Source organism: Pleurodeles waltl, chromosome 5 (genome assembly GCF_031143425.1).
Source record: "Pleurodeles waltl isolate 20211129_DDA chromosome 5, aPleWal1.hap1.20221129, whole genome shotgun sequence".
Taxonomy (NCBI): Eukaryota; Metazoa; Chordata; class Amphibia; order Caudata; family Salamandridae; genus Pleurodeles; species Pleurodeles waltl.
Window position 1 is genome coordinate 89,826,161 of NC_090444.1, and position 21,401 is coordinate 89,847,561.

General features: G+C 46.7%; 1 protein-coding gene and 1 long non-coding RNA gene across 2 annotated transcripts in view; one reads left to right on the forward strand and one right to left on the reverse strand.

Annotated features, from left to right (window-relative positions):
- LOC138295401 (uncharacterized) overlaps positions 1-7,525 on the forward strand; it is a 35,424-nt gene extending 27,899 nt beyond the window's left edge. Inside the window, exon 3 of the long non-coding RNA XR_011203594.1 lies at positions 7,341-7,525. This is a non-coding gene — a long non-coding RNA (uncharacterized lncRNA). The remainder of the gene's footprint in view (positions 1-7,340) is intronic.
- Positions 7,526-21,272: 13,747 nt separating this feature from the next.
- The window catches only part of LOC138296998 (fucolectin-like), a 115,518-nt gene continuing 115,389 nt past the window's right edge, over positions 21,273-21,401 (reverse strand). The window contains exon 6 of the mRNA XM_069236513.1: positions 21,273-21,351. Within this exon, the coding sequence (XP_069092614.1) occupies positions 21,273-21,351 (79 nt within the window). The remainder of the gene's footprint in view (positions 21,352-21,401) is intronic.

The window sequence follows — 21,401 nt, forward strand, 5'->3', positions numbered from 1 at the left end:
GAGTGGCCATAGTCGCTAAGGGGGCGCAACCTGGAACCCACCTCATTGATGTTAATGAGGTGGGTCTTAACGACCCCATGGCGACTCGCAGACGGTGTCGGAGACACCGTTCTGCATTGCAAATTGCTAGTCGCAATTTTCCATCTTCCTACATCTGGCCCCTAGTGTAGACATTTGGTTATGGCCCATGGGTTCATTCTTAGCACACAACTAATTACAAATGGCATTGAGTGAGGAGTGTGATAGTTATCACATAGAGTGACATATGTAGTGAAGTCAGTATGCGGAAGAGGTGCAGCCATAATGTCAGATGGCTTAGGTATGATTTGTATGAGTAGTTTAGGGTGATGTCATCCATCATGTCGAGACATGGATATGCTAGGTGTGATATGCCCTTATGTATGCATGCTTCACATGTACTTCCTCTGAGCCTTTCCGTGAACTATGTTGTGACAATTGCTGCAACCAATACATTTCTAGTAATGTACAAATAACCCATTGTGCTATTCCACCCAATGCAATTCCAAAGGTAAATATTTGCCTTTTCTCTTCACAGCTGCAAACATGAGTGCCGCAGATCGCCACCATTTTGAACGGCGTGCCATGAGATACAGGCACATCCTGCAGGTGCAGTGTGGGTACCGGAGGATGGCCCGCAAGTACCATTCCGATCGGGCCTCCGGGGCGTGGTGGGCCATTGCCACCAACAACCACCAACACCACATCCACCAGGTCTCCCCAAGTGGCCCCAGCAACGTCTGGAACAATGGACCCTGCCTCTTCCTCCAGACCTGGACCCAGCCGTGTTGTGGTAGCAGGACAGTCCCGTGCCCAACCAACTCCTGCCACAACCTCAACCTCCGCCGGCACACAAACCAGCTCAGACCCTCCTGTGGACCCAGCTGCCTTCCTGGCATTGACACGAAAGATGGACAAGTTGGTAAAGAAGGTGGACGACCTGAGGGAGGACATGAGCTACATTAAAAAGAGGGTCCGCTCCATCAGGCGCACACTACGGAGGGCGAACCTGTAGCACTTTTGCCCTCTATAACTTTTACCCCTCCCCTCTCTCCTCTTTCCTATTTTCTACTGTTAGTTGGGTTTTGGGGATTAGTATTAGGATAAGTATAGGTAATTAGCTTAGTTAGTGTTAGGGAAGAGGGTGGGGGGTCCTTATTCTTTCTATCTTTTTTTTTTTGTGTGGGTGGGTGGGTGGGGGCCAATGTTGGGATTCCTGTAAAAAAATAAAAAAATAAAAAAAACAAAAAAAATTTAAATATAAAAAAATAAAAAAAAAATATATGTTTGTTTAGGATAGTATAGTATGTGTGTAGGTTAGTAAGTGTTGTCCTGCATGTGTCCTGTCTCATAATGGTGGGTGGGGGGTTGATGTTTAGATCGTTTCGTTAAATGTGTAGAGTAAGTTTAGCTTAGGTTAGTTAGGGAAAGTTGTGGGTTAGTAGTAGTCAGGTTAGATTAGTGTAGGTTTACCTTTCCCTTAGTTGCCTCTTGTATTACTCAATAGAAATAAATATATAGTTAACCCTTTACATGATGCGTTAGGTGCTACTTTATCATGGCCTTGACATCAGTGTACCAGAATGTTTTAGTATGACATTTGTGTCCTATGCTCGCCATCCCCAGGAAATTGAGGTGTAACATGCCAGCTACCCGTGTGCTAACTTGTTAAGTATCCACCATTTGGGAGACCCACCATTGGTAGTGTGCATTGTTCACCAAGGTTTTGTGTTGGTATGTATCCTACTTCACAAAGAGTGCTTCCAGACTTGTTATTGTGGGTAAATTGATAGGTCGGACAGCAGTGTGAAGTTCAGGGAGATCTTTGTAGATGAGGAGTTGTTCACACTCTTGTCTTGTTGCTTTCATTGCTGACCTACATCATGTGTGTACTGATTCTGCATGACTTTCCTTCATGGAAGTATACTCCGTAAGGGTGATTGATGCAGTGTAATTTGTTCATGATTCCTTACATTTTGCGGCATTATTTCTTATTTAAGTATTGCACGGTGCCTACATTTCTCAGCCACCATTGGTTGTCTAGGATAGCTAAAGATGGTGCGTCATTCTGTCCAACACAGCATCATTGTGTGTGGTTACTCCCTTCATCAGTTATTTTCCTCAGTATGGTAGGGCTATGATGCAATCATGCCCACTGCACAGATGTTTCAGTATACATGAAATCAGGACAGTAGTATCGATAATCTATATGGTTGCCACACAGCCACTTTGGAGTTAGGTACTGCACAGTTGAAGTGTGAAATGACACAGAGACACAATAGGTGTGCAAGTGCTATTTATTTATAGGTGGTGTAGTGCCAAATGTCCATTCACCATGTTTGCTGAGTCCGTTCTGGTGCATTCTTACATGGTGATCCTACAGAAGGGGTGTGGATGATGCTCCTGACATGCTGGGGTGATGTCACAGACAGTGCAGAGGGACAGGAATTGGCAAATAGTAGGAGAGAGACATTCACTGGCAATGGGGACAAGTCATACAGTGGATTGCCGAACAGTCATTGAGTGTAGTTGTAGTGAGACTGGCATTTGACAAAACGTAGGACCTTGGTCAAAGTAGGCCATGGTGCAGGGACTAGTGCTTCCGGGTACTCTTACGTGTGAATTGTATCTGTTCCATGTCTTCCTCTTCTGATGTGTGTGTTGCCTGGTGTGTCCTTGTTGTTGTTGGTTGTGAAGGGGCAACACACACCTCACTGTTAGAAGACATGGAGGCAGACATCCCAGGGGCTGCTCCCTGTGGAGTTATGAAGGGCAGTACTGCAGCAAGGAGGGCCTGCTGGTTTTTCAGAATGGCAGCCACATCACGATGGTAGGCAGCCAGGTCGGCCCTGAGGGGTTCTATGTTGCATTCGTGCACACGTTGACTGGATTGCAGTTGTAGTTGTTGTGTCAACTGGTGACAGCTGTGCAGATTTCCTTCTGTGTTTTGACAAGTTCCTGCAAGAGGGATGTTCGGGCTTGCATAGCAGCTGCCTGATCAGCAGAAGACATCATGCACGAACGCACCCCCTCAAGGCTGGCTGCCATAGTTTGCATCCCCACCCGCACCTCCTTGGCCAGCTCCCGCTGTACCCCAACGACGGTTCTTTCGAAGCTGGTGCCAGTGTCGTCAGAGTCCTCAGCTGTGTTGGAGCTGGCAGGTCTTACAATTGGGGTGGCGGGTGGTTCTCCTGTGGTGGCTGCTTCTTCTGTGCTCCTCCTTGTGACTGAAGGTGGGGTTTGGAGGCTTTCAAGGACCATTTGGATGGTCTCCTGTGGGATGTTTATGGGCTCGTCATCCATGTCATCAGGGAACTCAGGGACAGGCATATCGGCAGGAGATCCATGTTCCTCTGCAATGAAACAGGGTACAATTAGTGTGTCTGTGTTGTGACAATTTTGCACTAAGATACAAGCCTTTGGATGCCTTAAGTTTGTGCTCTGTGTTTGTCTTGGTATCTGCTGTCCGTCATAGGGCATTGTTGTAGGCCTATGGCCCACCTGTGTGTCACATGTATGATATGGAGCTATCAGACTTGTCTGCCTGATCGCCTCTAGGTGTTGCTTTGTAATTATTTAGGAATAGGCATGTTTTTGTCCTACTCCTCCCTCCGTGTTTAACTATTCTTATGGAGGGACATTTTGTTGGGTGGGCTCTCATTATCCTACATGAGATTACTGGCTTTCTAGGCAGCAGGATAGCTAATGGTGTGGGGGACTAAGTCTGACACACTTGTAAATAACTCTGTCACCCTGATTCATTCTTTTTGCTCTGGCTAACTAGCAGTGCCTCTGGTCTCCCACAGCAAAAGAATGTTTAGACATCTGAGCGCATGACATCTTTGGAACTTTTCAGGGAAGTCTTGGTCACTCAGATCCTACACAATTCTCTCTTTTCCGGTATGTTCTCATACACAAATGACAAAGACAGTATTTGTTTAATATGATGTTTCATTGTACAACTGACTTGTAGATATTTAGGTGTGAGCCACAATAACCCAAACAATACAAACTGTTAGAATTGAAATAGTCAGCAGGAGAGTAATACATTAGTACACAGCTATCATGGTGCCTAACCGTTTCTACTCTCCCTCTGCTTGTTCTATTTTTAGCACAGCATGTTAAGCTTGAAGCTTGCCTGTCTGAATCACTGGGGAGACATCATCCCTCATATCAGAGGAATGACCTGTGATCTGGTTGTGCATCAGCAGCAAGGCAGGCAGCATCTAGTTGTGGTTCTCTGTTTGGAAACTCCCTCTTGCGTGTCTTGGGACAAGGAAGTGATGTTAAAGTCATATGTCATCGTGATGACAAAGTGTCCCTACGCAGGAATGCCAAATCTTAACCCCTACCACATCTATTGGCAAAGTCCCAGACTGTATCCTTGACTGGGGCACAGAGTGAATATGTTCTGGCAAACTCCAGTGCAGAAGTAGGCAAAACACTGTGATTTGACTAATTAACTACACCGTAGGACTGGCTATTTGCTAAATTAACTGATAGGAAGGCCAATAATAAGCATTTAGTGCAAAGTGCTCTGAGGCTCTTAGATGTGAGCAAATGAGTAAAAGTACATTCAGGGTAAGGTGCACAAAGGCCTACAGCCTGAAGCTAATGCGCAAAGTATACGTTACACTTACAACACTACACTTTGACTGACTGTGGGTGTTGTGAATGCCCTGCCAGCACACTTGCCTCTCAGGACCTGCCCCATACACTTTTTATTCACATTGCCCGAAATGTACATGTGACGGGGCATATCCTATGCATGTCAATGTTAGGATGTGGTATGGATGTAAACATTGTTGATGTTTGAAGATGATGTTGGGTCATGTGTGTTTAATTGGATTGGCCTGTTTATCGTATGAAGGTTCTATTTGGTTGTCAGACTTTGCAGGTGTGTTTCAGTGACCAGTTGCCTGTGTCCCCTCCTCAATGTTGTTGTCTGTGCAGTATGACATTAGTGATGTAGCCTTGTTAGCCAGGCACGTGAGGGACCCTGACGTATGCAGCACGTGTGTGTCCTTAGTGCTGTGTGGCTCCTATTGCTGTTTACTTTGGCTTATGTATGTGTCAGGTATGGACATTCAGCATTTGAGTGTACTGGTGCCTTTGTCTTATTTCTATGAATAGTTGCGGATGTCATCCTCACCCCGTAATTTAGGTATGTATGTTCCATGGGGAGGTTCCTGCCATTTGGTACTATAGCTGCACAGAGATGAGAGGTGTTATTGTCAACTGTTGTGGCAGTTACATTGCAGTTGTTGTTTTGGCTACTGGATTACTGATAGGGACCTAGTTGATGTAGGATAGATTTTGCAAGACAAGTGCCTGGATGTGAGTTTGACGTAGTGGCCTTCCCACCTGTCGCCGCTTTCCCTTGGCTCTATTGTTGTACTTACAGGATGTCCCCATGGGACTGTTGTTGGTGCTGTATTTTGTCGTGCCCCAGCTTCAGTCTGTGCTGGCCATGCCCCCCTGCCGTGCCCCTTTACCCATGCCACTTCATATATGTGCAGACTTACATGCATTGTGTAGTAGGTATTTCCCCCCCTGTTACAGTCAACATTATTGCATTATAATTCCCCATGCGACTTACCCTGCATGTGCGTTATGTCGTGGTAGTCTGCGCTGTCCTGTCCTTGAATCCCTGTGACGATCTCCTCCGGGATGACGGCTGCGACCATCTCCTCCATGTGGTCCAGGGCCTCCTGTTGTGCTGGACTCCCCCCTCCAGTCTGCATTGCTGCCTTCCTGTTCCTGGCCATTTTCTCTTTTGTCCTACGTTTGCAGTCATGCCAGCGTTTCTTACACTCAGTGACTGTGCGGCGTTCTTCAGCCACACTGTTGATCTTGTCCACAATTTGTTTCCATATGGCCTCTCTCCTACTGAGTGGCAATTTAGAGGTGATGAACAGTTAGTGCTGGTGTTCCGTCACCTCTTTCACCAGGATTTCCTGCTCCTCTTCACTGAAGCGACACTTTCTTTTTTTTCTAAACATGTCCTGGTTCCTGTATGGATCCTCCTGGCTGGTTCCTGGTCTGCTGTCATCCTCCTGGGGTCTGTAGTGGCATCTGGGATCCATTTTGGCTCTCCTATGCTGAAAGGGCAGTTTTCGCGCTAATATTTGACGCAATAGCGTGAAAAAAAACAACGCTTTCCGGGTTGCGCTGTCGTAAATCGACCCACAGTGATGTGCGTCGCGTTAACGTTGGTTTCCTTTACGACGGAACGCCGCTGTGTGCGTCACGAAATAATGACTCCCACCTGTTGGTTGCGCCGCCGTACGTCAAAGTATAAATTTGACACCCGCACGGCGCTTCAAAATGGCATTAGCCGGCGCTAATTTTTTTGACGCAAAACTGCGTTAGCGCAGTTTTGCGTCAAAAAGTATAAATACTGGCCCAAGTGCATTGACACCAGAGCAACTTCCGAACTGGCACCACTGTCTGACTCCACGTCACCAGGAGCCATGGTACTCACTGAGTGCAACGACTGCGAATGACGCCGCAGGTCCGACGCCACTGCAGCACCTCCAAAGTCACCTCCCCTTCTGAGAAGCGCTGAGGTCCGCCTGAGAAGACCGCTGAAGTCATAATGAGGGCCTTAATCTTTAAAAATTTGTATGGTGTAGTTTTGCTGTTTGGTCTTGTTTTATTCAGATAAATATTTGCTATTTTTCTAAACTTGTGTGGAGTTCTTTTGTGGAGTTTTCATTGTGTTATTGTGTGTGTGTGTGTGTGTAAAATTACTTTACACATTGCCTCTGCGATAAGCCTGACTGCTTGTGCTAAGCTACCAAGGAGGTGGGTTATCCTAGCTGTGTGACTACCTTATTCTGCCTAGAGTGAGGGTCCCTACTTGGACAGGGTGGAAACCACTGCCAACTAAAGACCCCATTTCTAAACGAAAGAATCAACAACTTATTGTCAGTTGCTCATCAACCATCCATGGATGCTAGATCACAAGATAATGATCTCTTATTGGTCCTCTGAGTCTGCTGACCAGACTCCCATACTACCCATCTGTCTTTAGATGATTTCTGTAGGAGCTGAAGTCTTCCTAGTGCTTGGTGTCACCGAGGGCAGACTCTATCATGCCTAACATCCTGAGAGCAGCATGAGCTACTCTGGTCTTCTTCTTATTGACTTGGAGGCTCATCTTTTCTGCTTTCACCCGATGGAAATCCAGAAAGGGCTTTCAAGACAGTCCTACACCTCTCAGAATACTGGCATCTCAATTCTGATCCTTCCCCTGCCCCAGGCTGGCTGGATAGATGCCAGGGCTATGCCAACTGTATTATTTCTTTCTTATCCTTCAGCCTCTCACCAATCGCATTTGGAACCACCTCGCTTCGGAACCGGCACTTTTTTCACGGAACTGAAACATCGCTGCAGCTGCATAGAGAAATCAGGCACAACACCCCAACTGGTAGGGACCAATGACGCATCTCATGCTGCGACAAGGATCTCATGCTGCGACAAGGATTAAGGTACTTTTAGTCAACGAGCCCTGCATGGGTCCTGTAGCCAGCCTACACGCCATCGTCGGCAGCCTGTACTCTTGACTTTGTATTGGTCCAGCACAACCAATTACCTATTTGCTTCTAATCGCTATTTTTTACATTTAAAGTTTGAAAATTCATATCTAGATTTCTACTGATTGGATCTTTACTGTTTTTGTCTTGTTTTATTGATAAAATTATTCTTTATTGTTCTAAACTGGTATGGAGTTTTTTGTGGTGTTTTCACTGTGTCACTGTTTGATGTGTTACACAAATACTTTACACATTGTCTCTTAAGTTAAGCCTGACTGCTCTGTGTCAAGCTACCTGAGAGTGAGCATAGGTTATTTTATTGTGTGTACCTGACTTACCCTGAGTAGGATTGTGGTTCCTGCTTAGACAAGGTGCATACCTCTGCCAACCAGAAACACAATTTCTAAAGCTGATCCTAACAGGGTCACAGATATTTCACAAGTCAAACAATCCATGATGCAATCTAGATTGGCGCGCAAACATCTATTGTGCAGTGCTGTCCATTGGCAAGATAAAGGGTCACATATGAGCTGTTTTCCTCAGTGCTCTTAGTCACTGTATCTAAGATTCTTATGCGTAGAGCTGAGAGACAGATATTTCATATCCAAAATAGCTATGTTAACTGTGTACTGATGATGTGCCACCTGGGTTTCCAAAGAAGAGGCAGACTGCCAGAATATACAGTTTAATCATGAATACACATCTCGGAAACTCAGGCTGTTGCCAAACAAAAGAAAGCTGACACCTATACTCCCAGCATATTAACCAAAAACTATTTTCTGTCTCCACCCTAAATACGATTTCATCCAGACAACACCCGCAGGACTATTCAGAAAGGAGGCAGAAGTAGGGAGGTGGCTGAGTGAGGGAGGGAAGAATGAGAGAGATAGGGAAAAATAGAGAAAATACATGGAAAGGGGGAAAGAAAGACAGAGATACAAAGATGCCAGCTTGCATGAGTCGGTGGTACTCAGACCCCATCTGCATTTCAGTCCTAAGGTATTTTTGGGCAGATTAAGACAGACAAATAGACAAAATGGCCTAACTTGTCTGAGATAAAAAAAAGAGAAAAAAGGGCAAACAGGGGTCAGACTAGGGTTCTGTATAATTAAGTTATGTAATTAAAAATACAGTTAAAAAGATGAGCTATAAAATAAGATGCCAAAATCCAATGGGCAATACATATTTTATTTGAAAAATATAAATGCAATGACGTTTTAAGGCTTGGACAAAACGGACAGTTGCACATGTCCCCTACCTTTGTAGGGGCCTCCAAGGAAAAGCGATCAGGCCATTCTCGCTGTAATATTATTAAATGAGTAGTGTTAGACCTGTCAGTATTACAGTGGTCTTCCCCAAACGTTTTGCCTTCACCTTCCTATTTTTTGAGTTTGCTTTTGCTGGCCTTAGGACTCTGTATATGTTGTCATTGCTAACGGGTGCTAAGGTGCTTGTGCTCCCTCCCTAAAACACGATAAAATTGGTTTACACCTGATTGGCCCATTTAATTTACTTACATTTTTTTATAGTAAAGTCATATACCATATTACTAGCCTGTAAATTAAATGGGCGTGCCACAGCAACACCAATTGCATTTTGACGCTGTCTCAGATTTGCGAGATTTCGTGAACCTGAGGCAGCGCCAAAATCTAACGCCACCCCAGTGGTGGCGTTAGCAAGGCGCAACAAGGAGGAATACTTTTATTAATGCTAGTTTTTTGCTTTTTCTATGCATGCTGCATTCTGCAACACGCATAGAAAGTGCAAAATGCCAGACATGATTGTTTATGTGCGAGAAGGTGTCTCTTCCTGCACATGAACAATCATTCCAAAATTACGCTTTGGCACTTCTGTGTGCTCTGCATTCTGCAGCACACACAGAAGTGCCAAATCACCATTAGTGATTGTTTATGTGCAAGTAGGGACACATTCCCACACATAAACAATCAAATCCCTCAACGAAGACATTCTCGCACAAAAAATAATATCTCTATTGATTGGATTTTTGTTGTTTTAGTGTCAAATAATTTATTCAGATTTACACTATTTTTCAAAATTGGTGTGGGTTTTTTCTTGTGGTGTTTTCACTTTATTACTATTTCTGTGCTTCATAAATAGTTCAGACATTGACTCTAAGTTAAGACTGACTGCTTTTGTGCCAAGTAACCAGAGGGCTAATCACAGGTTAATTACGTTGTTTTTGTAGTTCACCATGACAGGGATTGTGACTGCTGCTTGAGCAGGGTTAACACACCACTCAAACAACAGCCACAACCCAATTTCTCACATTTGTTTTACTTATTCTTTGTAATGCAGTAGCCGGATAGACAGGCCCCTAGCCAGGGGTAGCTATCCCAAGCAAAAACTACAGCACGGAAAATGGGACAATATGGTGAGATTTGACAGATCACTCCCTTTTTTGCATATTTGTTTAAACCATTAAATTATTGTTATTATTCTATTTGATAATTATTAGGAAATTGTGCATTTTAAGCCTTTAGCTACTGGGGCTTTCCCTCCCTGTACATGGTTATGCTATGGTTATGTTATGTTATGTTATGCTATGTTATATGTTGTGTTATGTTGTTATGTTATGATATGCCATGCTATGTTACTCTATGTTATGTTACGCTATGCTATGTTACGTTATGTTATGTTGCTTTGTAGGTATGCTATTCACCCGTGAGGGTATCCCCGACCTTAGCAGGTGTCTAGGCAGTGATGTATCTCGATGCTTGTCGATAACCCAGGTTTTCAGCCGCTTTTGGAACGGGGGACTTTTCATTCTTACTTCCACCTCCATACTGACATCGATACCGACCAAAGAGACCAGCAAGTTTTCAGTCGGCTGCTCCTGGTCTTGCGGGGGTGGCCATTTTAAGGCATCACTCGTTTGGGGTTAGAGCACTAGCTCCCGATTAGACAGCCTGTTTAAGATGGCTGGGGAGTGGATGTGCAGCAGACGCCCACAGTGGGCTGCCATAGGCAAGCGCTTCTGCCATCGCATCTATGAACTAACTCTGCTCAAACTAAAGGAAATGATGACAGGCATAGCACATTGTCTCCTGAGGTGTGTTCTCATACTAAAAAACCTACAAGAACATTTCATTTTTTTAGTCTTAACTGCCACTCTCTTCCCAAACACCAACATCTTCTTAATTTCTTATGCGATCACAACCCTGATGCAGTAATTATTACGGAAACATGGCTACATGCAGACTCTGCACCTGACATAATTGCAACACTCCCAGCCAACGTTTCACCTGTTAGGTTAGATAGACAGGGCAGGCCAGGAGGAGGTAGTGCTATCATTTAAAAAAAATTGTTTATATGTAGAACTGAAGAATTTCCTGCTCTGGATTGTGAAGCATTGGTTTTGATTTTTACACTCTTTCTTACTCACAATTTTATGTTCTCAGGAGCTTTGATATACCGACCTTTGGGATATACAGGAAAGCGGTGCACATCCATACCTGACCTACCAGTTTCTCACATTTTAAGATTTGCTAATTTCATTTTACGTGGGGATATTAATCTCCATTTAGATGATGTACAAAACACAATGAACACTTCTTTTATTGAGGATTTACGCATGCTTATCTTGGTACTTTATAATTCTGCGACCACTCATGTGGCAGGGTATCTTTTGGAACCTATTTTTTCCAACGTAAAGGATATGATAACCAACCCCCCTCTACCACTTAGTTGGTCTGATCATTTGGCTGTGCCTGTCAAGCTTGAGGGTCATCCCCAGTTTGAAATATAGGAATTGCTTAGCACTCACCCTACTTTACAACATCAGGTTGATTCAGACCAGGACTTGATCCAATCTTGGCTCACAGAGGCCATCTATGTCACCCTGCCAAACATTGTCAAACATGCTGACAGAATCGTCCCTCCTGTTCCCTGGTTTACTGAAGTACTTAAATCGGAAAAGGAGGCGTTGGAAAGATGTTGGAGGAAGTCTTATTTGGATGAGGCTAAGAGTAATATAAGGAATCCTTGGAAGTGTATCATACTCTATGTAAGTATACCCGTGACACATTGTACACAGAAAAAATCACCAACGCCCAGAATTGCCACAGACTCTCTTTAAGGTGGTGAAAGAACTGTCAGACTCTAATAATGCCTCCCCCACCTCTCCTCTTTCTCAAAGCTAGTGTGCTGAGCTAGCTACCTTCTTCCTGCAAAAAGTGGAAAGAATTCATGCTCGGCTGGCCAATGATTCTTAGAAGATAGAGGACGACCTAGCCATGGGTGTGGGGAATTCACCTATAGAGCCACTTGTCATTATAGATAAAACTTGGTGCTAAATGAAGTGTATGGCCTCTCCTTGACTTCTCTTCTTTTACAACTGCTTTACATTCAATTAAATCTTGGTCCCTTTGGACCCTCTACCCCCTAGTAAGCTTAGGCTATTGCATATGAAGTGTTTAACCTTGATAATGGAGCTCCTTAATTGCTTCTTGCCTGAACGGGTAGTGCCCTGGAGATGGAAACAGGGCAGGTTTCTTCCTTTGCCAAAAAAACCTAATTTAAATTTTTGACTCTCTGTTACCTGTTTTTTCCAAAGTTTTGGAAAAACAATAATGCTCATCTTACCACCTTTGCTGAGCCCAAAACCTTTTCCATCTGTCTCAGTCCGGTTTTAGGGCGGGACATAGTACAAAGTCTGCCCTGCAAGGTGACACAGAACATCTAAAACAGCACCTTGGCGATGGTGGCATGGCTGCACTCATTCTGCTGGATTTGCATGCCACTTTTGACATGGTATCCCTCTCAATCCTAGAGGAAAGCCTTGAGGAGTTGGGTCTTGAAGAACCAGCTCTGAGATGGCTGGTCTGCTTCCTAACAGACCGTACGTTTCATTTTTTTTTGGCTGATGTTTAATCCAAGCCACAAGCCCTGACCTAAGGATTTCCTTAGGGCTCTGTTTTGAGCCTCCTGCTGTCCAACATCTATGTCCGCCCCTTAGAAAATCTTAAAGAGAGCTGTGGGCTTATGCTTTTTTTCCTATGCTGATGACACACAGATTATTTTCTCTCTGTCATCAGACCAGAACCAGGATCCCTCGTCTTTAAACCTAGGCTTGAGTCAAGTATCCAGTTGGATGAATAGGAACTCTCTCAAGCTCAATGGGGATAAGAATGAGGTCCTGCTTTGGGGTAAGAATCTCTGGGGTCCCAGGTAGTGGCCGGCAAGTTTAGGTGCCCAGCTCATTCCATCTACTAAAGTGAAAAACCTGGGCTTTCTACTTGATGACAAGCTGAATATGAAACTGCAGGTGATGAAAGTAACTGCCACCTGCTTTGCTGTTTTCAGATGGCTAAAAAAGATCATCTGGCGAATTCTTCTTTCAGCCCAGAGGACTGTAGTCCCAGCTTTGATTTTATCTAGATTGGATTATGGCACTGTACTCTATCTAGGCACGGACAAGACAACAATCCATTGCCTACAGATAGTTCAAAATGCTGCGACCAGGCTGTTTTTCCATCTACCAGAATCAGTCTCTGTCTCTCACCTTCTACAAGAATCACACTGGCTTAAAGTCACCAAGCAAATTGAGTTCAAGGCACTCTGTTACATGTTCAAGGCCAAACATGGGGTTGGATCGCATTACATCCAAGATCTGGTGAGACTGTATTAGCCCTCATGGTCTCTAAGCTTTTCTAACCATTCATTGTCCAAAGTACCAAGATTCCATCTTTCTCATATGAAAGGACTTTCTTTGTCTTACTTTGGTCCCAAACTCTGGAACAGTCTTCTGGAAGCCTTGAAGAACTGTAACTCACTGATGATCTTTTGTAAAGACCTGATGAGTTGGCTTTTCTACTTATGTTAATGATACATCCTACCTATATCTGCTTTTCGCCGGGAAACCTCAGGGGGAGCTGCGCTCATTATAAGACAAAATAAAACAATATCAGTGCGGGCATTTCCAAGAGCGATCATGCTTCCTTGAGGGTGCAAACACTTTGCAGTTTGTTTTGCCAAATAATCTGGAGGTGTAAGGGTTGTCCCTATTTGCATCTGATTCCGGTCTCCCATAGGGCAGCCGCCAAAGGCTGGAAGGCCTTTCGTCATTGTAAAGTTATTGGGGAGATATCCTGATACAGCCACAATTTTAGTCCCTCAAACTCCATGGCAGACTTATCTTGTGCTGCAGCCATGATGGTCTCTTTTTGTCTGTAATAGTGAAGGCATGGGAGGATGTCTTGGGCCTGGCCAGGGGTACTGGCTGAGCGGCCCACCCTATGGGTACGATCGAGAATGATCTCTTGGTCAGCCAGCGCTGGAGCCATATGGCAAAAAAGGTGGGTAATGAACTCCTCCAGAATGCCAGATATAGCTTGTAACTGAACCCCGTTGATGCATATATTCGAGCTCCAAGACATGTTCTCCAGATCCTCCAACTGATAACGAAGCTCCTGATGCCTTTCTCACAGCTCCAGAAGTTTTTGCGGTGCCCATCCAGTTTTTCCTCGAGACATAGGTCTGTTCCATACCTTCTTTTTTTGCAATTTTATTTGCCTTTCTAGTGGCTCCCTCTCAGGGGTTGGTGGTAACACCATCATATCCGTTCCCCAGGGGCAAAAAGACTATTGTGCCCAAGGAGGGATTGGGAGCATTGGCCTAAAGCCCAAGAGGGTAGCTACTTCTCAAACAAACATGACCTTGGTGTCTACTGGAGTGGATCCCTCCTGGGGATCGTCCTCTGAGGATGACCCCCAAGCAGAGATCCACTAGGGAGAAAGAGCGCTGGAAAGGGGAAATTATCCCCTCTATTGCACTGCCTCTCTCATGTTGATTCCTTGTTGAACAGAGCATAATGGCAAAGTTATGCTCTCTGTCACCAATCAAAAGTGAAAGCAGTCCACGCCGCAGCAAAACAAAACAAAATATTCAAACTCAGGTCATATGAGAAGTATTTCCTTCACACCCTGATGTTGATTTAGGAAAAGAAAATGTTTCTGATGTGTTCACCAGAAACAATTTGTGTATGGTGGATGACCTGGTGATGCCTACAACACTGTGAAGGTAGTGCGGTGGACATCAAGAGGTCATTCATCGCACTAAGGGGCATTGTTAGACTTTTCATCCTTGGCGTGGTCACCCTTAAATTTTTGCCTCTGTTCCCCAGGTTGTTGATGTGTGCTGGACTCTGATTTAGCTGTTTTTGCTACTCTGGGCACTTTACCACTGCTAACCAGTGCTAAAGTGCAAGTGCTCCTAAAAATGTGTATGTAGTTGGCTTATCCATGATTGGCATATTTGATTTACTAGTAAGTCCCTAGTAAAGTGCACTAGAGGTGCCAGGGCCTGTAAATCAAATGCTACTATTGGGCCTGCAGCACTGGTTGTGCCACCCACATAAGTAGCTCTGTAATCATGTCTCAGACCTGCCACTGCAGTGTCTGTGTGTGCAGTTTTAACTGTAAATTTGACTTGGCAAGTGCACCCACTTGCCAGGCCTGAACCTTCCCTTTTCTTACATGTAAGACACCCCTAAGGTAGGCCCTAGGTAGCCCCAAGGGCAGAGTGCAGTGTATGGTTAAGGTAGGACATATAGTAATGAGTTTTATGTTCTGACGGTGAAATATTGCTAAATGTGTTTTTCACTGTTGCAAGGCCTGTCCCTCTCATAGGTTTACATGGGGGCTACCTTTAAATATGATTAAAGTGTAGATTCCCTTTGGGAGCGGATGGACATGTGAACTTTGGGGTCTCTGAGCTCGCAATTTAAAAATACATCTTTTAGTAAAGTTGATTTTAAGATTGTGTGTTTGAAAATGCCACTTTTAGAAAGTGGACATGTTCTTGCTTATACCATTTCTGTTACTCTGCCTGTTTGTGGATTCCCTGTCTGGGTCAGTTTGACAGTTGGGCTGGTTGCACCTCACACTAGACAGTGACTCAAAGGGAGCTGGGGTGTAGTCTGCATTTCCTGATGAGCCATCTGTGCTAGGAGGGAGGGGAGGGAGGGGAGGAGTGGTCACTCACAACTGAAAGGGCTGTGCCTGCCCTCATACATTGCAGTCTCCAACCACCTTGTGAGTGTCTGCGGCCTGGCCTGGGCAAGGCAGGATTTCACATTCAAAAGAGACTTTACTTTGAAGTAGGTCTACTTCAAAGGAGAAATTGGGTATAAGAAGGGCACCCCAAACCACAGACATTGGAAACACTTCTGGAAACAAGAGGAACCTCTGCCTGGAGAAGAGCTGAAGAGCTGAGGAAGAAGAGCTGCCCTGCCTGTGACTGTGCATTGTGGAGCTATGCTGCAGTTGCTGCTTCTGCCAGAGTAAGAGGGCAAAGACTGGACTTTGTGTGCCTTCGTTCTTGAGAAGAAATCTCCAAGGGCTTGATTTAGAGCTTGCCTCCTGTTGTTTGAAGTCTCAGGGACAGCAAAGACTTCTCTCTGCCAGCACCTGGAGTCTCTGGATAGACTCCTACTCTGCCCTGTGGTGCCCATCCAGTTCCTGGGACCCTGAAAGGAGGAGTTGGCAGCCTAAAGAGAAGGAAGTCCACGCACAGAGCACTGTGCGGGGAAAAGATCGACGCAACTCCGGAATGCGGCTGAAGAAACGACGTGCTGCCGGCTCCGCAGCTGAGAATCGACGCTCGCAGGAATACGCGACCGAAGAAACGACGCACGGAGCAGGAGAAACGATGCTCAGCATCGCTGACGGAGGCTGGGAGATCAACACCCGCGCTGCAGGGTTTTCGGATCATCATGCAGCTGGATTTCCGACTCAAGTACCGCTGGGCGTGGAAAAACAACACAAGGCCTGCCCGGACCCGAGAGTGCTGACCGGATCAATGCATCGCTCTCCTGCGGAGAGAACAAACGAAGCGCCCGACCCGGCGAAAGGAGAAACGACACACGGTCCCGCTCGTGAGTGGAATCAATGCCTCGCAAGCCCTTTTTGACGCGCACTTGCCCATGCAGGGTTATTTTTGCCGCACCCAAGGTGCTTTTTCACGCTAACAGCGTTAGTGTGTGTTTGAAACTAATTAAAGACTCTTTTTGCATTTTTATTAATAACTTGACTTGTGTATTGTGGATTTGTGTCATTTTGGTCTTGTTTTGTTTAGATAAATATTTCCTATTTTTCTAAACCCTTGTTGTGTCATTTTGTAGTGTTTTCATTAAGTTACTGTGTGTGTTTTGGAACAAATACTTTACACCTGGCACTCTGAAGTTAAGCCTACTGCTCTGCCAAGCTACGAAGGGGGTAAGCAGGGGTTAGCTGAGGGTGATTCTCTTTTACCCTGACTAGAGTGAGGGTCCTTGCTTGAACAGGGGGTAACCTGACTGTCGACCAAAGACCCCATTTCTAACATTGGTGGTCAGCGGTTGGGATTTGTACTTGTATTTGTACTTGACATACAGTGATTAAGTGTACACTACTATTTTGAGTGCAGACCACTACGTGACCACATACTACTTGTTTGGTAATCTTTTGATTTTTTCTCTTTGGGACTGTTTTTGTTCTACTTCCATTTTTTCGCTGATTCCTTGATCGACTTTCTTTGGAAGTTCATTTGGGAACTTGTTTTTCTGCCTTTGGAACTTTGCACTTGTTTTTTAATCTTCATCATGTCCCAAGCTGGAGATGCATCAGTTGGAGCTGACTTTGACCTTGGGAAATTGGAGAGTTATATCAAAGCTCAGTTGAAGCAGTTCTGTAAAAGTTTTGACTGTCCCATTAAGAGCTCATCCAGGAAGGAGGAGCTGCAAAAGGCGCTGAGGGCCTGGGTGACAGCCAAGAGCACTGAAGGGCACACAGAGGATGGGGGAGATGAGAAAGAGGAGGAAGAGTGTTCCGTACACAATGGTATTGTGGGTGGGACTGTTATGTCCAGGCACAATGTCTCCAGGGCAGGTAGCAGTGTCACATCTAAGGGTATGACACCTGAAGAGTTACAAGTCAGACAGGCAGAAAGGGAATACCAATTGGAGCGAAGAAGGCTAGCCCTTGAGGAGAGGAAGTTAGCGATGGCTCCTGAGCTTAGCTTGAGAGAGATGGATCATAGAAGCCAGTCCAGTAGAGATGGTGTCTCATGAGGGGGGGACCCCAAATGCCCCAAAAGTACACCAGCACCCACTGGTGCGCCGTCCCAGGGTTTCGCCAGTGTAGCGCTTGGGGAGGAGTTGGTTTCAGGTGGGTGGGATCCAGCTGAGATGACCCTTGTCTCACCAGGGGACAGTGAGATGGTCCAGAGAACCCTAGTACCTGAAAACACTAAGAAGTACAGGCAGTGGGTGACCATCAATGGGCAGAGGGTGGAGGCTCTGAGAGACACAGGAGCCAGTGTGACTACAGTGAGGAGTCAGCTGGTGTCTGAAGAGCAGATTGATCCCTGGGTATTTCACAAGTAATTGCAGTGAACAACTCAGAGCGCCTGCGCAGAGTGGCGCAGGTTCCCTTTGAATGGGGGTGGTCTCAGGTTCCTTGAAGGTAGCTGTGAGTCCAACCACGCTTGTTGATTGTTTCCTAGGCAAAGACCTGGAGGATTCCCCTTGGAAGGAGGTGGAACACAGGTCTCACTTGGAGATGTTGGGTCTTCCTGGGTGGGTATGCGTATCCACCCGGTCAATGGTAGCCCGTCAGGGTAATCAAGAGCCCCTGGAGCCTGAAACAGTGGCCCAGGGGACCGCCTAGAAGAAGAAGGGCAGGGGGCACGGGAAACCGGCCCCAGAAGATCCCACGGTCTGTGAGGAGGCAGAGCCTGAGGGTGACGCCCCAGAGCCTACAGGGGAACAGGTGGCGGAACTGGGGGAGGTCCCTGATCTGTCGCAGTGGCAGCAGGAAGGGGGGCCCACCAGGGAAGCATTCTGTGCAGCATATAAGACATGCCCTACTTTGGAGGGTTTGCAGCAGCCTAATGCGCAGGCACTCAGATGGACATTGCAGGTCTTGTCAGACTTGTCAGGCAAGTGGCAAGAGTGGGAGGAAATGTAAGGCTCCCCTCCAGCCTTTGCCTGTTGTCAGTACTCCCTTTGAGAGGGTAGGTATTGACATTGTGGGGCCTCTGGATCCCAAGACAGCCATGGGCAACAGGTTTATCCTGGTCTTGGTGGACCATGCCACCCGGTACCCAGAAGCAATTCCTTCGAGATCAATCACTTCCCCTGTCGTGGGTCAGGCTTTGATGGGGTTTTTTACCCGCATGGGGTTCCCCAAGGAAGTGGTATCTGATGGGGTACCAACTTCATATCCACGTATATGAAGTCTCTGTGGAAGGAGTGCGGGGTATCCTACAAGTTCACCACCCCCAAAGTAATGGTCTGGTTGAGAGATTCAACTGCACCTTAATAGGCATGATCATGGGCCTGTCAGAGCCCTTGAGGTGGAAGTGGGACGTCCTCTTGCCATGCCTTCTGTTCGCCTACAGGGAGGTGCCTCAAAAGGGACTTGGGTTTAGTCCCTTTGAGCTGATCTATGGCCACCCTGTGAGGGGACCTTTGAGTCTGGTTAAGGAAGCTTTAGAGATAGCTCCTAGTAAACCCCCCCAGGATGTATTCAGTTACATTCTGGCTTTGAGAAACCAGACTGCCCGCTTCAGGAGTCTCGCTCAGGAGAACCTGGAAGCAAGCCAGGAGGACATGAAACGCTGGTATGACCAGAATGCCAATCTGGTCGAGTTTCAACCTGGACAAAGTGTGGGTGAGGGCACCAGTGGAGCCGAGGGCCCTCCAGGATAAGTGGACTGGGCCATTTGAGGTGGTGGAGCGCAAGAGTGAAGTCACCTACCTGGTGGACTTGCAGTCTCCAAGGAACCCTTAAGGGACCTGCATGTCAACCGCCTCAAGCCACACTTTGAGCGGACTGAGCTGACAATGCTCCTTGCAACAGATGATGGGGTAGAGGAGGAGAGCGAGCCTCTTTCTGACCTCCTGTCTGCAGGAGAAAAAGATGGGTCAGTGGAGGGAGTGATCCTCCTCCCCTCCCTGACTGAGGAGCAGCAAGGTGACTGTCGCCACGTGTTCGGACAGTTTTCCTCACTGTTTTCCCTGATCCCTGGAGTCACACACTTGTGCACACATGATGTGGACACTGGAGACAGTACACCTATGAAACAGAAGGTTTACAGGGTGACTGACAGGGTCAGGGCATGCATTAAGGATGAGGTGTCCAAAATGCTTGCCCTAGGGATTACTGAGCACTCCAACAGTCCTTGGGCCAGCCCAGTGGTATTGGTCCCAAAGGCTGCAGCACCTGGTGCCACTCCAGAACTCAGGTTCTGTGTGGACTACCGGGGACTCAATGTGGTCAGCAAGACTGACGTACACCCCATCCCCTGAGTTGATGAGCTCATTGATCGGTTGGGAGCTGCCAAGTAACTGAGGGGGCCAAGGAGAGGTCAGCATTGTCTACCCCAGATGGGCACTTTCAGTTTAAAGTGATGTCATTTGAGATGAAGAATACCCCTGCCACCTTTCAGAGGTTGGTAAACCAGGTGTTGGCAGGACTGGATGAGTTCATTGCCACCTACCTGGATGACATTGCTGTGTTTAGTTCCACAAGGCAGGAACACCTGCAACACCTCTGGAGAGTGTTAGAGGCCCTGCAGAAGGTAGGGGTCACTATTAAAGGGAGCAAGTGCCAAATAGGGCAGGGTTCTGTGGTGTACTTAGGACACCAGGTGGGGAGAGGCCAGGTGGCTCCCCTACAGCCTAAGATTGACATGATTCTGGCTTGGGGGTCTCCCAAGACCCAGACTGAAGTGAGAGCCTTTTTAGGTCTCACAGGATATTACAGGAGGTTTGTTAAGGGATATGGTACCATTGTTACCCCCTTAACTGAGTTGACTTTGACTTTGAAGAAGCAACCCAGGAAAGTGATCTGGACAGAGGCTTGCCAGAACGCTTTTGATGCCCTGAAGGCTGCCATGTGCACAGCACCTGTGCTGAAGGCACCTGACTACTCCAAGGAGTTTGTTGTCCAAACAGACGCCTCAGAGCATGGTATTGGAGCAGTACTCTCACAACTTAATCAACAGGGCCTAGATCAACCCGTAGCCTTCATTAGCAGGAGGTTACTACCCAGGGAACGTAGGTGGAGTGCCAAAGAACGCGAAGCGTTTGCTGTGGTCTGGGCACTGAAGAAGCTAAGACCCTACTTGTTTGGGACGCACTTCCGAGTTCAGACCGACCACAGGCCCCTCAGATGGGTAATGCAGATGAGGGGTGAGAATCCAAAACTGTTGAGGTGGTCCATTTCCCGTCGCACAGCCGCAACACCGCTGGCTCCATTTGGAGCCGGCTCCCGTGTTGCGGCCGAGATCCCCGCTGGGCCGGCGGGTGGAAACCAGGTTTCCGCCCGCCGGCCCAGTGGGGATCTCCAAATAGACCCCGCGGGAGTGTGGCCACATTGCCCGAAACTGTGGCCTGTATAAGACATGGAAATTCTCCAGCCTGGAACCAGCACGAGGCCACACATGAGGGGGGAGACTGAGACTGCATCTCTCAGCCAATCCATACGCCGCTCCCTTGCTATTACACAGCATGAGAGCAGCACCAGGATTGGCTTGAGCAGGGGAAATCACTGCTCATTTGGAACCGGGGATGTGGCTTTGATCAACCCTCAGTCACTAAGGTGCAGGTGGGAAGAAGCCTCTAGTGCGCATGTTGGGCTGGCCGGACAAAGGCAGCCGCCCAACCCGACATGCGCACTTTGTGGGCCCAGGTGCTGTGTGCTGAAACACTGCCTATCATATTGAAGAACCACCCTCTTCAGAGTCGCCGACAATCGCCTTATCTGAAGGCCTCAGCTGAAAGCTGACTGCAGCGCTGAGGGCATAATAAAATAAAAAAATTTAAAGTTTCAATTACTTGGTTTT